This window comes from Condylura cristata, unplaced genomic scaffold (assembly GCF_000260355.1).
Source record: "Condylura cristata isolate star-nosed mole 26May11 unplaced genomic scaffold, ConCri1.0 scaffold00010, whole genome shotgun sequence".
Classification (NCBI taxonomy): Eukaryota; Metazoa; Chordata; class Mammalia; order Eulipotyphla; family Talpidae; genus Condylura; species Condylura cristata.
Genome location: NW_004567111.1, coordinates 34,815,367 through 34,831,199, shown reverse-complemented (window position 1 = coordinate 34,831,199; position 15,833 = coordinate 34,815,367). Strand labels below are relative to the sequence as shown.

The 15,833-nt window shown below is 43.4% G+C and overlaps 1 protein-coding gene across 1 annotated transcript in view; it reads left to right on the top strand.

Annotated features, from left to right (window-relative positions):
- Nucleotides 1-14,173, top strand: part of VWA8 (von Willebrand factor A domain containing 8) — a 278,183-nt gene extending 264,010 nt beyond the window's left edge. Inside the window, exons 44-46 of the mRNA XM_012723268.1 lie at nt 6,699-6,797; nt 7,580-7,818; nt 9,748-14,173. Of these exons, the coding sequence (XP_012578722.1) occupies nt 6,699-6,797; nt 7,580-7,818; nt 9,748-9,856 (447 nt within the window). The 3' untranslated portion in view covers nt 9,857-14,173. The remainder of the gene's footprint in view (nt 1-6,698; nt 6,798-7,579; nt 7,819-9,747) is intronic.
- Nucleotides 14,174-15,833: the final 1,660 nt, after the last annotated feature.

The window sequence follows — 15,833 nt, the reverse complement described above, 5'->3', positions numbered from 1 at the left end:
CCACTCCCAATTCAACCAAGACAATTCTACTGCCAGCACATTGATAATTCAAGTGGTTCACAGTCTGGCCTTTTGTGTAACATTTCATTTGGAAAAATAGTTCCACTGCTGAAAATGTATATAAATGAGAATCTGAACAGCACTGTTCTAGGACCAGTACTAAGTGAAACAAACTTTTCCATTCTATTTCTTGAGCATATGATTGGATTTTCATAAAACTTTGTGCGCAGGAATGATCTTATAAATTATAACCAGGCTCTCCCTGGTGGCACAGCGGGTTAAAGCACAGCACTGAGAAGCTAAAGCCACTTCCGCTTGAGTTGGATTCCCGCCTGCCCCGGAGGTGACCACATGGTGTGGCAGACCTCTCCTGACCCACCCGCTGCTCCCCTCAGCAGTGTACTTCGTCAATCTGCCTGTTCTGCTCCCCACTCTGTCTCTGGTGAAGCCTCTCACCACCCCTGGCCTGTTCCCCAGTTCTGTATGAACAAATAAATAAATTTAAAAAAAAAAGAAAAGAAATTATAACCAACCGTTTTACAAATGAGAAAAGTCAAAATCAAAATTCAGAGAGGTTACATTTTTGTTCCAGGTCACACAACTGGGCTGTAAAACAGGTCTCCCAACTTGCATTCTGGGGTCCTTTCTTTTTTTTGTAGTTTTGCATTTTTCTGTTGTTTTTTTTTTAAAGGACCGTATTTTATTGACAATTTTTCATAATGGTTTTGGAAAAGTAGACACTTAAATAAAGCATACAATCAAAAAATAAACTGAAAAAAAAAAAAACATGTTGTAACATCTATATACAAGATAGCCTCCACTTTTAATAAGATGCATGCAAGTAACCATGCAAAAGACACACCAAGAAAAGTAAACTTTCCTTAACTGACACTTTCTCTTATAGCCATTTATTTCTGACTAATCAACGTTTTTACATAACTGTAGTTCAAGAGCAAATCTACCATTTGCATAACTACTCTATCATCTCCCCTTAGTACTTTACCACCCAAAGACAGTACAATACCCATACTTCTCTGAAAGAAGTTAGTCAAAAGATCTGGTTAGAATTCCAGAAGGATATAGCAGGTTGGCTTACAAACCAGCACCTGATGGGGTTCCCTTCCAGCAAAACCTTAGTTCAGTGGCTATACTTAACTTTTTCCAGAGGCCTCAGGGGTGTTTCACAGGTTAGAAATAAAACCCAATCACCCCTTCGCGCTCAGACTTTGAGTAAATTTTTACTGCTGCACAGAGATAGGATGTCAGTTCTCTGAGTCCCATCAAAGAAGTCAGAATTAGCTACTCTACATCAACTGAGCCAACACAGTCATTCAAAAAGCGTGGCACTGGAAGGAGGAAGAAAGTCAGGGAGGAGCACTTGGTTCAGGAGTAAATATACTTCTGCAAACACTAGATCTCTGACCTCAAAGTCTTTTAATCACTGAGTATTAATGTCTATTTGTGAAATGTGCTTAATAACACCCTCCCCAAAAGTAGTAGAGAATCAAAATGAAACAATATATAGCCCATTGTAAACAATAAAGAATTATGTAAGTGTTAACATTATACAGTGGTTTATGCAATCCCGTGAGACAGGTAAAACAGAGACTCGCCCTGTTTGTCAGAGAGGTTAAGTGATTTAGAAGCATACAGCACTAGATGTCGTGTAAAGTCACGTTATTTGCAAGAGAGATACAAGCCTTAGGAATGTTACATGACTAGCCCCAGCTCAAAATCTTGTTAATGCCAGAGCTAAATCTAGCCTACTTGACCTTCAAACATTATTCTTTCTCTGTTGACCTGTAGGATACAAATAAAGATGAGTTAGCTGATACAGTAAATCATTGGCCAACTACACCTTGTGCTTCTGTTGGCTTCTCTCAACCTTCTCACTCACCTGTTTTCCAATCCTTGGCTCCCCACTGTCTGTAATGTTCTCCTAGAATGATGTATTTGAATTTCCAGAATGAGGTTTTAATTCTACATAACATCAGTCTTTAGAAACAGCCTCAGACAACTGTCTCATACCTACTTGTGATGTGAATGTATAGTAAAGCATATCTGCTCCAAAGTTACCTAATGACTACGCTCCCCAATATAAATTTACATAAACCCTACTCTAAAAATGTTCATAGTTCCTTGTGCCAAACAGAACTTCTTTTGTAATCTAGAAATTACCCTTCTCATCTAAAGACAAACTTTTTGTACCTTGGACTCAAACTGAACATTTGTTGTCATTTGTAATAACTGTCTAAATGAGTGAGAATTTCAAAACAATGTGTAACAAAAAAGAAATTTAAACAAGTTGTTAAAGCAAAAAAAGTATTAAAACTGATCTTCCCTCATTTTTTAGGTTAATAATTTAGGCGTGATGCTAAGTTTAAGACTGCAGGATTTATGGAAAAGTCTGAATAATGGAGAAGTTATGATTTTGGAAAAAAAAAACATCGCACTACTCAAAAATTATCTAAATGTCAGATAGTTTGACAATGGCAGCGAGGTTGCTGACTAGCGAGGCCTGCCCTGCACGGAGTGATGCCTGAGACCCATCATGGCAGGAACTAGATGGCATGGATGGCAGAATGAGAGAAATGGAAGTTTATATGTATTTTTTTTTTAAGATTTATTTATTTATTTATACAGAACTGGGGTACAGGCCAGAGACGCGGAAGGTGAGAGGAGTCACCAGAGACAGAGCAGGGAGCAGAACAGGCAGATCCAGGAAGTACACTGCTGAGGGGAGCAGCGGGCAGGTCAGGAGAGGTCTGCCTCGCCATGTGGATCTCCTCCAGGGCAGGCAGGGATCGAACTCATGCAGAAGTGGCTTAAGCTTCTTAGTGCTGTGCTTTAACCCGCTGCGCCACCAGGGAGGGCCTACATTTTTTTTTTAAAGGACAGATTTAAGGATTGGCAATTACAGCCTATAAAACAACTTGGGGTAGCAGAGCCTAGGTAATTATGACAGAAATACTGTTTAATGGGGGCCTAAGCTGATCTATAGTAGCACCAGGGAATGCTCCACATTTAAATGTACTTTGGATTCCTCTAAAGTCTTATTTACTTTGGGCACAGAATAATCCCCAGGTCCATACAGACAATGAGAACCAGAGCCTGCAAACCATTTTCTAAATTCCATCCTGTCCTTAGGTTTGTCTTTTCAGGCTTTGCAATACTAATTAGGCACAGACAAAGGAGGTCCTACAAATAGCACTTTCCTTACCACAAATAAAGGAAGGGGAAATGGGGAGGGGGTAAAGAGGAAGGGGGGAAGAAATGTAGGTCTGCAGCCCACCTCTTTATCTCCTTTGCTTGAAAAAGTCGAGTCTGCTTTTTCCCCTCCTGTGCAGACAGACAGATTTAAGGATGACCACTCTCGGATCAGAGTGAGCAGGGCCTGGAGCCTGCATCCATGGAGATATGGAGCAGGCCAATCCCAGTGCTGAACACACAGTGACCTGAGTCAGGTGTCTACTGAAGCCACCAGAGCTTTCCTATAGTTACCATAGCTACAAGCTGTTCAGCTTTTTAGATTTCCATTTTTATTTTGTCTTTACTATATTGATAGCAAACACTCCACTGAGGAGAGTTACTTCCTTAACAAACATTCATTGTCAAGCCTTTTTAATGTATTGGTAAATCTCCCAAACAATTCTTCATATCACTCCTTTGAAATAGCACCCTTAAAACCAGGCATAAACTAATCTCCCAGGCCACTTCCCTCCGACTCTGCCCTTCCCACAAAGTGGAGAGTGTATGGGCCCAAGGGGGAGTACCCACTGGAGCCATTTTCTCCATCATGCCCCTAGTTCCTGGGATCTTCAGCTGTCTAAGATGGCCAGTCTGACTTCTCAGGCCTGCATGGACCTCTTTCTGAGGCCAGACCGATGGTACAAACTCCCAAGTGTGAGGGATGCCAAAGAGCTACTGTATTATGACATGTGGACATGGCGACTAGGTGCCCACATGCATGTGGGACCTTGGGTGGGGGCCAGAGCCAACTGTAGGAAGAGAGGGGTCTGGCCTGCAAGCCAATTCTTGCACAGAATTTCAAGGACCCCAAGTATCCCAAATTTGACCCTGGCTCTCCTGGTCATGATACTGTCTGCTTATCAAAGTGGGGGTACAGACATTTCATTGAACAATTTTTAGCTTTATAATATTTAAACATCCTCTATGGGCCTTTATTTGTACACTTGGTCCTTCCACTCATACACTGCTCTCGGTCCCTTTCATTCTCCCTGCTGTCCTTTCAGAAGAGGAGTGTCCTCCCTCCTTCCCCAAGCTAACCTCTGACCATGAGCCTAACCTCCCTCCCCACTGCCTGCACTCTACAACTGTAAAGTACAAACACCTCTCCTCCCCCAACCCCTCTAGGTGCTGTTCTACTTTTCCTTCCGGTCCCCAAACCTTTTGCCAAACTGTCCCCCAAAGGTCTCTATTGATTCCATGCCGGAGGTCATTAGTCGCTGTTGCTTGGTGGCCATGGCCAGTGCCACTCTGCATAGTGAAACCCCTGCTCAAGGCCCAGGACTGTCCTGCCTAGCCAGCTTCTGTGCTTGCCTTAGTCACTGTCTTCACTTAGCTCAGGGCCTTTCCTGCACCCACCAAGGAAGCTACTCCCCATGGTTATGTTGAAAAGGACCACTGCTCTTCCCTGTGCATTCACACGGGGAAGCCGGGTCCCCAACTGGAATGGCAACCTGATCTGTGACTGCCGAAAGGGAATTTACTCTAATGGCCCGGGGATGCACGCTTTCTACAAGTCTGAGAGAGCTAATCTTCCCCAAATAACCCCATTTGCCTACTTCCTATTTTTGTATAAAAATCCTATCAATGGGGATTTTTACACTTCTTTTGATTTTAAATGTAATGGTTCCAGTTATATCGCGGGTTGATTGTCAACTAGCTCAGGCAAACTGTTTATCTCAGAACTGTAGGGTGGGGGGAGGAGCATACCAGCTTGCAAATGTTCTAGAAGAATATGGGCAACAGGGAGAGAAAAACTGCACATTTCCCCAACTTGACTGAAACTCTCAAAGCATTTGTGCCGTAAGCACAGCAGGCATGCTCATAGAACAGAAGTTGTAGCTGAGTACATGTGACCTGGCCTTCAAAACACTCACCAGGTAGAGAATTGGCATGAAACTTGGATACAGTAAAGCATTAAAAAGGGCTATCTTGATGGCCCTCCCTGGTGGCGCAGCGGGTTAAAGCACAGCACTAAGAAGCTAAAGCCACTTCTGCATGAGTTCGATTCCCGCCTGCCCCGGAGGTGATCACATGGCGTGGCAGACCTCTCCTGACCCACCCACTGCTCCCCTCAGCAGTGTACTTCGTCGATCTGCCTGTTCTGCTCCCCACTCTGTCTCTGGTGAAGCCTCTCACCCTCCGCATCTCTGGCCTGTACCCCAGTTCTGTATGAATAAATAAATCTTTAAAAAAAAAAAAAAAGGGCTATCTTGGACCCTCCCTGGTGGTGCAACAGGTTAGGAAGTTAGGATGCAGCATTGCAAGCTGTCAGCAGCCACTTCAGCATGAGTTCCATCCCTCACCCCAGAGGTGACCCATATGGCGTGGCAGACCTCTCTGACCCGCCTACTGCTCCCCTCAGCAGTATACTTTGTCTATATGCCTATTCTGCTCCCCACTCTGTCTCTGGTGAAGCCTCTCACCCACCCCTTGCACCTCTGGCCTGTACCCCAGTTCTGTATGTCTAAATAAATCAATAAATTTAAAAAAAAAAAAAGCTATCTGGATAATGGGATTTTGGCTAATTTTTACTATTTTATGCTTTCTAAAAGTTCTACAATGAATGTTTCACTTCTGTGTTCAGAAAAAAACACATTAGTTTTGCACTGTTGCATAACTAACTACCACAAATGTACCCACTTAAAGAAATACCCTTTTTTTTTAAGTCACTGAGAAATCCAGAAGGCTCGGCTGGGTTCTCTGTTTAGGTTTCATGAGGCTGGAGTCAGGGGAGTTAGTCAGCATGGGCTCCTGTCTGAAGGTTCTGGGGTCCTTCCAGATTGCTAACAGAACTCAGTTCCTTGGGGCTAAAGGACTGGGGTCCTGACTTTCTGCCAGGGTTACTTTTGAATGCCTCTCAAGGCCTAGCCCCATGGTGTGCCTTCTCCTCAACTACGGAAACGCCCCACATGCCACACCCCCCATCCTGGAAATCTGTCTCCACCCATTACCAGTAGGGGGAGGCAGGGGAGGACTTTTAAAGTTCCCCTGATTAGATTTGTTCCACCCAGATAATCTTTTGATTAACACAGAATCAATTCATTAATGAAATTAATTATGTCGGCAAGGTCCCTTTTACTCCATGTTTATCACAGAGATCTCCATCATGTTTGCATAGCCTGCCCACGCGAAGGGGAGTGGATTACATGGCAGGAATCATGGGAACCACTTTAGAATTCTGCCACCTTAGTGTGTGTATTGTGAGTTGTTTTAACTCTCCACGGAAATTAAGAGTGGAATTCTTGGTATCCCCATAGCCCTCATTATACTTTCTACCTCTCAAAGGACAACAGATCACACAGCAGAATGGGCCAGAGTGAAGGAGAGTGGAATTTGTCTCCTTTCACTTCTCCATGGCCAGGTTAACAATTCTGAACAGTAATACAGTGAGGTGGAGTGACAATTCTATAGTGGACAGGAATTTCTAACTGTGATTCTCTTGCCCACAGTACGACATCACTGGACACTCTGGAGATGGCTATAACATTGGCATAGTTCCAATTAACAAAATCCCCAAGGACAACAAGCAAAGACTAGAAATTCTGAAGGTAAATATTCCATTACCTCTATAATATGAAAAACTTTCTGAAAATATTCACTAAGCAGCAGCAGCTATAGGAAAAAGACTATTCCAGGTGTTCAAGCACTAAACTGAGAAACAATAATCATACCTAAAATCCTTTCTCCACATACAAAAATTAAACTTGTTCCCTACACATTTTTAGCTACTCAGTATTATATCAGGATTCTATAAACTGGGTCCGCAACTATACCCTCTATAGTTCTCAGCCCTGAGATTTTTCAATTGAAGGGGGAAAATGATCCCTTCTGGAGTAGTCTCTAATTCCAGTGATGTGTGTTCTTGGTATTTTCTAATAATAAATTCATTTACATAGACCAGTAATAGAAACACACAAACACACAGTTTTTAAGTTATGTCCTCCCTCAGTGTGGGTGAAGTACAGTGTTTAGTACTGTAGTTGTGCTTATTGGAAACACAGCCCGTTCCTGATTTTTCTCCTGTGTCATCGCCATCCTCTGGTGGGAGGCCAAGTCTTCTAACTTCTCACTTTATGCAACTTGTGAGTTGTAAAAATAAGTTCCGTCTGGGTTAATTTTGGAACGTTTTCTGTTCCTAATGAAAGTTTTTATCATACACATACATCTCCATGTACAGTTATCACTCTATGGAACAAATTAAAAAGAACTCAGACTCTATATTCAGGTGCAGTAATTGGTATTTGTGCGTTCTCATGGTGCACAGATTAAGTCGTCACGTTCAGTAACAGTCTTTCTCCCCTGCCTCTTGTGCACCCTCTCGTCTCCCCAGACAATGCATGCCCATGCGCAGTTCTGCATGAGTGGGGACCACACACTAGAGGGGACTGAGCATGCCATCAAGGACATTATCAAAGAAGAAGCTGATGAGTACTTTGTGATTGTCTTAAGTGATGCGAACCTGTCACGATACGGAATACATCCTGCCAAATTTGCCCAAATCCTGACAAGCAACCCTCAAGTAAATGCTTTTGCCATTTTCATTGGATCTTTAGGTGATCAAGCAACCAAGTAAGTATCACCTCAGGATACAGGAGTATAGAGATCCTGAAGCACCTTTCATGGGCTAACATCATGAGGTGGGGCACTGGGGAGGTTAGAAAAAGGGGAATTACTGTCAGTCCCCTCAAGGAGCTAATAAACCAGAACATCTTGTCTCCTCAACTAGACCATGTTTGGGTGAGCAAGAATATTTTTAAGTTGTTTTTTTGGTTTATATTTAAACCCAGCAATAATAAAACAGCTAGTAAATTGATCTGTCCACTAATAAGGATCTTACATATTTTTGCACTTTTGATCAAGATCCCCAAGCTCAATTCCAGCCATGTTCAAATCCTATTCCAAGTGGCAAAGATTTACCGGTTTCCTATCAGAAGGGATTGTGCATCTATATGTTATGTTGTAGACACACACAAGCATCAATCTGTGTTCTGTGTTTACACATGTAGACTTCACATGCACACATCACAGACATCTCCCCAGATATCCCTTGTCACATGGGAACAGGCAGAGACACCTGGCAATGACCTAAGACCATATGTGAAATAGATGCTGCACTGAACATACTGAATACTCTGTTGGGAAGTACAGTCAGACAATAAACACCATCGTGGATGATCTGAAAGGAGAAATCTTGAAATCCTTTCAATACACACTAATATTCATCCTTTTGAATTACAACAAAGCACATTTCTGTTTAAAATAACAAGCAGAGAACATGCAGAAAATATATCTCCTGTAAAAAAAATATTAAAAATTCCTGCCTAATGCAAACAAAAAGCTGAGCTTGTAATTATTCCTCCCCATTTCCTTGTCGTATCTGTGGCATCGTTTTGTATACACTAGCAAGTGTTGGCGTCCACAGTGCTGCATCTTTTCCTCTCGACTTTCTTCACCTTGCTGCAGATTGCAGAGTAAGGTCAAGAAGAGACTTAATGCCATGTAATTACAGTCGCTTTATTACAGCCGCCCGCATTTTCCCAGTTTTGTGTGTTCGTCTCCGTGTCCCTGAACACGAACCCTGCCTTTCGTCCCAGGCTCTCTTCTGCATCAGCCCGGCCCTAGGCAGATGGCAAGCTCAACAAATCCTAGCTGAGCTGAAATGGCAATTTCGTCTTTCTAGTGAACAGATCCTGTTGGAATACTTAAGAAAGCACAATAATACCCTTGTGGTTTCCTAGGGAAATGGTCCAACACCCCCTGGCAAAAGATATGTTGTGGAATTAGCTGGTCGACCAGGCATGCCAAATGTATGATACTACACAGGAGGGCTGACTTTTATTAAATGTCATTCCAAAACCAAACTTTGTTGGCACAGTGAAAGGAGGCGTGCTTTTGGCAAGAAATGTGTCTTGCACTTTCATTACCTTCAAAAATGGCCCTTTGTTCCAAATGATAACCTGACATTTCAAAAAATTATCATAAGCCTGTATAACCTCAGTGTCATCAAAGGGGCTGTTACGTAAGCACGATTGTATTTCACATTATGTGATGGGCAAAAAGAGAAAGGACCACTAGGGGTTTGGGCAACAGCTTTTGAGGCCCAAGAGGCAGGAAAAACACTGAGAAGTAGGTGTAAGTTAAACATATTCCTGGACCCTGGTAGTGGGTCCCAGATTGGTCCCTAGGATACTGTTCTGTCAAGGGTATATAAAATACCAGGAAATAACATTAATAAAAATAATGTTTTTATTTTCAAATTGCTGGCTTTCTCAGTGACAAGGTCTTTCTTTCAGTTCACTTTCAATGTCTAGCTCCTTGTTGCTCTTCCAAGTGCTTCATTGTCAAGTGACAGCCCATAATTGCAGGCAGGGGTAAGGTATTAGAAAGTGAAAATTTCCTTTTCTAAGAAGCCCTTTTGATACTGTGGTTTGTAAGGGCAGGAGGTGGCTAGCAGCCCCCATTTGCAATGGTAATTCTCCTTCCTTTCCCTCCTGACAGGCTTCAGAGAACTTTACCAGCGGGAAGGTCTTTCGTCGCCATGGATACTAAGGACATCCCTCAGATTTTACAACAGATCTTCACCTCCACCATGTTGTCCACTATTTAAGAAATGCCCCTCATCACCCTGGTGACCTGGAAATTTAAAATAAGCTAGGAATAAGAGACCTCTGAAGAAAAGACATCTATAAAGTGAACCATGCAGTGATGGAATAATTCTGGCATTCCTGGGTCTTCCAACACTTGCTCAGAATTCAGGAAAGCAGCCAGAGGGAGGTTTGTGCATGGAAATCTACAATTGTTAATGGGTTACAAATCACTTGAGAAAAGTTGACCTGCATTTTATAAAAGGTCAGGGTTAAAGGAAGATGATTTGAGAACTTGGTCTATTTCCAGAAACCTGAGGGGGTAAAAGACACTTGGTTTTGCCTTAACACATCCTCTGGGCGCTAAGATAACAAAAGTGGCCCCATCCAGGAAACTTGATGCTACTTTCTGACGTTGAGATCAGGTCTGTGTAAACACACCCCAACTGTTCCTGGTCAATATCACTTTTATTTTCTCCTCTACTTTGGGTTGCCCAGCAAGCAATGATCTTACAGTATTTAGCCCTCTAAAAAGTCCTTCTAACAGCAATATTTTATATAAGGTTTGATTTTTCTCAGTAATTCCATTTTCTTAGCCAAAGCAAAAGGAATCAAAAGATCCTTGGATTGCTTCCTTTCCCACATGACTTGTTAAAATGCTCTTTAAATAATAAAGAGCGAATGTTCTGTTCTCCACGCTACCCCAGTAGAAGGATAAAGGATGTGTTGCCTGAGTTTGTTTCTTCTTTTTCTACTGCTTCTCATTTTGGTATCCAAAATGTAATGTGCAAAATAACAAATGATTGTAAGGGGGTGAGGGTGGGGGGAATTAACATTCACATAAAAAAAAAAAAAAAAGTAAAAACAAGGTATTGTGTTTGAACTGAATGAATGGTAAAGATTTCTTCGGCCATAATCAATTATCCTTTTTCAGGCCTGATTCTTTTTACTTTCCAAATGTACCTTATCCCTACCCTCTCTTGCACGAATTTATTTGTCAGTAAGCTCAATGTCACAGTTAAAAATCAAATGTTTCAGTGAAAGTCAGCCTCTCCAACCACTAACTAAAATGCTCACTCATCCCTGAGGGCATTGTCAGAAACACTGGGGCACTCGTGTGCACTTTGTTGGGAGTTAGAAATCCAAGTTGTTGATGGTGTTGCCTTGCGCCCATACTTAGTGAAATTATACAGATCCGTTTCATTTTAATCAGTGTTAAGAAAGCAAAGATGACACTCAATGACTGCAGCAGCTATTATTTACAGATTACTAATTATAATCAGGTATGTTAAGTGATTTCAGACAATTCCAGTCAGTCCTCACAACAATACTTGTGAACTAAGTATTTTTGCCTCATTTTACAGTAAAGTGAGATGCAGAACTTGTCGCTTTTCTAAGATTCTCTGTACTAGACTATTGACTAACCAGCAAACTCAAACATCTTCATTTTACAAAATCAATCAAGGCTTAGAAATTTTAAGGAACTGGGCACAAAGGCAGGTAGGCATGTCGTGGGCCGACACCCTCCTGATCTGTGATCTCACAAACCTAGCTGTCAAGCCTTTCTCCCGTTGCAGTTCCTCTTCTTGTTGGCTAGCCCCAAGAAGCCGCCTTCCCCCATCAGAAATCGTTTGCACATATTGGGCTCTCAAAGATGCGCACAGGGGACAAGGAAATGGGGCCCTGCTAGAAGTTTTCTAAGCATTCTACCCTGGACACAGCCGCCAGCTGGGCAAGTGCCCATCCAGGCACCAGCTTAGCCACTGCAGGCGCCTTGTGGCCAGAGGGCCCAGCCCCTGAAAGCTTTGGAAGGTGAATCTGAAGATGAAGAACAGAACAGCCTTCTAACAAGTCCTCCCCATATATAACTACCTGAGTAAGCCACAGCCATTTTCTTTTATTAGGAAAAAATGTATAGAAGTAGTGTCCTTTTTCATCACTGGCCAGACAGCCTTTCCAATTGTTTTTTATGTTAAACTGTAACTTCTGGCTTTTCTTAAAGAGGAAGATGATGATAAGGCGGGGTATAGAAAGTGAGGAGATGAAGAGTTTGTTTTGACTTATAGCAATACCTCAGAAGTTTGTGCCTTTATTATTAAATGTACTTAATTATAGGCCACTGCAAGCTGTTCCCAGGCCCTTCTTAGACCAGAATGATATAATAAATGCATTGTGTGCCTCAGGGGGGTACTGCTGAAAGGCATCTAAACTGGCTCCATAGTGAGTTCCTGTAATACTGACAAAGTTCATTGTTCCCCCTGCACAGCCAGGAGGCATGAAAGCCCTGAATGAGCAGGGACGGTGCACGGTGCACACTCCCCTGGAGTCCTTTGTGCCCCGCAAAATGACCTCATCACACCCGGGCAGCGGGAGCACCATCTCACAGAGGGGACCGAGGTGGAGTCTCGAGCCTTCACTTGCTGGAATCAATCATCTAGTCTTGACACTGCACCCTTGCCTGTGAACTGTCAGGGGAGGGGAAATCCATCACCGGCAGCAAGCACAACCCTACACTCCAGGGATTTGAAAGCCATTTAGAAATGGTTTTCCATAGACAGCCCCGTCGGTCTTCCTGAAAGGCCAGCTCCACCTGGCTTCTTCCTGTGCTGTCCTGTCTGCCCAAATTAAATTCCTCTGTGAATAAAGCAGAAACTGAGCTCAGGAACAGGAGGAACTGGCTCATGTGTGGTGTTTCTACTGGTTTTAACAGCCAAAATTAGAAGGTGTTCCACCAGCTTCCCAGCCAGTATCTCCTGCCTGGACAGTTCTCTGGAGCTGCATCTCTAGAATAGTCCAATGCCCACTTGTATTTACTAAATTGCTCCTAGCTCTGTCAAAAAAAAAAAAAAAAAAAAAAAAGCCCATGTTCAAGAAATTAACCTACCAGTAACACACAGCTACTTTGCTGCCACATTCTAGACAGCATTACAAAGTTCTTCACTATTGCCTTCCCTTTACCTTTTTCTAAGACTTACTACAGCCAAAAGTACCACAGGTGATAGAAAGAAATTCCAGTTTTCCATCTCACAGTGGGAGAATTTACAGAGTCTTGGTAAAATTAGTAGAAAGAAGTCCTAGATGTTCACCACCACTAGCTAACTGTGTGACCCTGGGGGTCACTTATGGTCTCATTTGCTTCAGCGAGAGTTAAAGGTGTTCGACAACATGCTCTCTGAGCACTTACAGTCCCATGTTTCAATCTCTCATGCAATGACTTGACCTTGTCCTTTGTGTGTCTTACAAGAACGACCACCTTCCGGTTTACTATCTCTGTCTCTAGAGCCCACATATATTTCAGTCTTCTATACAAAGGACCTTCGCACCTAGATGAACTGCCCGACCAAAATTGCATCACTTTTGACTATGCATCCTCAAAGTTACATAAACACTAGAATTGCACAAAAGGGGCTTTCCCCTGTTGGCCAGACAGATATTTCTGTTGGATAATAATTCACGAGATCTCTGCCCATTTTCTCTTTGTTCTCCATTGCCTTAAAATTCCCTATCTGCTGATCTGCACAGTGGGATCAAAAAGAATCAGGAATTGGAAAAATACTGAGTGCCAGGAGCTGACCTTTGTGCCGAGGCTGAACAATGCACAATTGTGTGTATGGTGGTTTTTTTTTTTTTTTTAATTGTTAAATCCTATAAACAAAATCTCCAGAAGGGGGGAAATGCTTGCCAAGCTAACCTCTCAAGCTGAAAATGAGCGGACACTCTTCAAGACAAGTGGCTGTCTGGGGTTTTCACCTTCAAACAGAGACCACATCTGTTCTTGCACAGCCCTGCACGTTGGCTCTGGAGTGCCAGGGTTATGGAATTTTCAAATTGAGCGGTATTTGGCTGCTATGTAAAGAGTAACACTCCTTTGAGGTGGTTTGTGATTGAGAACGACATGTTCTGCTCGCAGTCTCAGCAAGGATCACGTCAATGCTAGGGAACCCGGGCCCCAGTGCACGGCCCTCTCCTCTCAGACCAGCCACCCCGAGCTCTCCACTTGCAGGCTTCTGTGCATGGAGCTGCCGGCTTCTCCCTGAAGAGAGAGCACTTGTCAAACAGCTGACTCTAGAGCTGGCCAGTGTGACCCCACAGCAGTGTCAGACAGAAGGAATTATTAAAATTGCAGGCAACTCTGAAGCATGAGTAGTGTTAGCTGGAGTTTGACCTGGAAATGGAAGGAGAAAGTGTCTGTCTGAACATCCCAAAGCAAGCTGATCTCCTTCTGCAGGCCACAGGTGATGAGGAAAATCAGGAGTTTGTCAGGAGGGCTGAGTGTAATTGGTCTATAGTGCCACCTATGAATCCTTGTGAATTGAAACTTGAATAAGTATATTTCCTAAGGGCATTAACAGTGGATTTTAAATGTATAATATTTATATTAATAAATACTGATAATTTAATGAAGCTGATCATTTATTCACTGGCACCAATTAGGATCCATCATCAAGACTCACAAAAAGTGAGTATCTCGGCCAAACTAGTTGCTCCCTCTCCTTTAGAAAAAGATTTTCAGCTATATGAAATTCAGTCCTGGAAACACTGAACGGGTCACTGTGGGTCCCCCAGAAATCAAGTGGGAAGCAGCTGATTGCCCAGCCTTGCCTCCTGGGAGCACTTCCCAGAGAGCCCAGTGCTGCTGAGGAGTCCAGGAAGTTCAGACTACAGGGTGCCGTGCACAAAAGTTAAACAGGACAGGTGACTGGGAGCACCCAGTAAGGCCCAGGGATTAGTTCATGGGCATGTGGGCTGAGGAGACAGCTGTTCATTTTGCAGTTGATCAAGGGGGGACTTTTATCTGAAATGTGTCCTTTTAGGCCCTGATGCTTCTGAACAATTTTCAAAATAGAATGTGCACATCTATACACTGTAGGCTCTAATATCACGATTTGATATTCAGTATGTAGTGTCTGAACTCAAGAACCCCTTTTTCTCCCTGACCTTTCCTGGAGACTAGAAAGAACAGAAGTTCTCTCTGCAGAGGTGGAAGATTGTGACAGCTCATGAAGCCGCCTGAAAGCAGACATTCAGTCACTTGGCTGGAGTACAGCTCCACACAGCTGGCCTGGCTGCTTGCCCACTCACATCTGAATCCTGTCTTCAGAGGGGTGTTTCTCCAGGAGAGGGGCTCCTCTTTGAAAATACAAATGGCCCTGAGAGGCTATCCATCATGCACATCTTGGTTGGATTCCTTTATTCTCATGCTTTCCTCCTCGCCCCAGCAGAGATGAAGGCGCTCAGAGAGAGAGAGAGAGACGCTGTACTGGGGCAAGGAGGTAGCAGGGGGTGGAAGCTATTTGCTACTTGAAGCATCACCCAAGCGGAGGACAGGCCCCAGGTCATGACAACGGGGCACATCATTGGTGACATTCTTATCATGGGCTACCTGTTTGACCTCCCAATCCTGCCATGAGTACTCTCTAGGCCAGGGATACATGGGTAGATGCTGGTTTTCTTCAGTCTTGCTTTCTGTTGGTCACTCATTTCCTCCTGGGTCTTGTCCTCTGGGAAGCTCTGCCTTTCTGACAGCTGGCGTATGGTTGCAGGTACTCTTTGCATGTCAGAGAAAGGGTTCCCTACAGTTATCACAGGCCTTCCTTAAAAAATTTGACACCTACCCACAGCCTGCAGACCATGTCCCTGGTGAAGGGAACAAATCAGATTTTCTGTATTTTAGTTTGCCAAGAACTCTTTCTTCCCTGTACTGTGGACCTTTCAAAAGGGAACTTAACAGTGAGAGGCCACAGCCCTCACTGGAAACCACATCCCTCCTTTACAGAAGCAGAGCTGGTCCTGCCCCCTCAGACAGCAAGCAAGCTATGGGAACACAGGAGAAAGAGCTGAGGCTCTAGCTGCAGCCAAGCTAAGGACGGAAATGAGATCAGAGTGAACTCATGCTCAGAATGCTCGTTGGGGGAGTCAGTGGTGAGTATACTTCCACTAAGTTTTCTGAAGTGTCTCTAATTCAGCCTTTAAAAGAAGCTGTTGTGCAACAACTTCTAA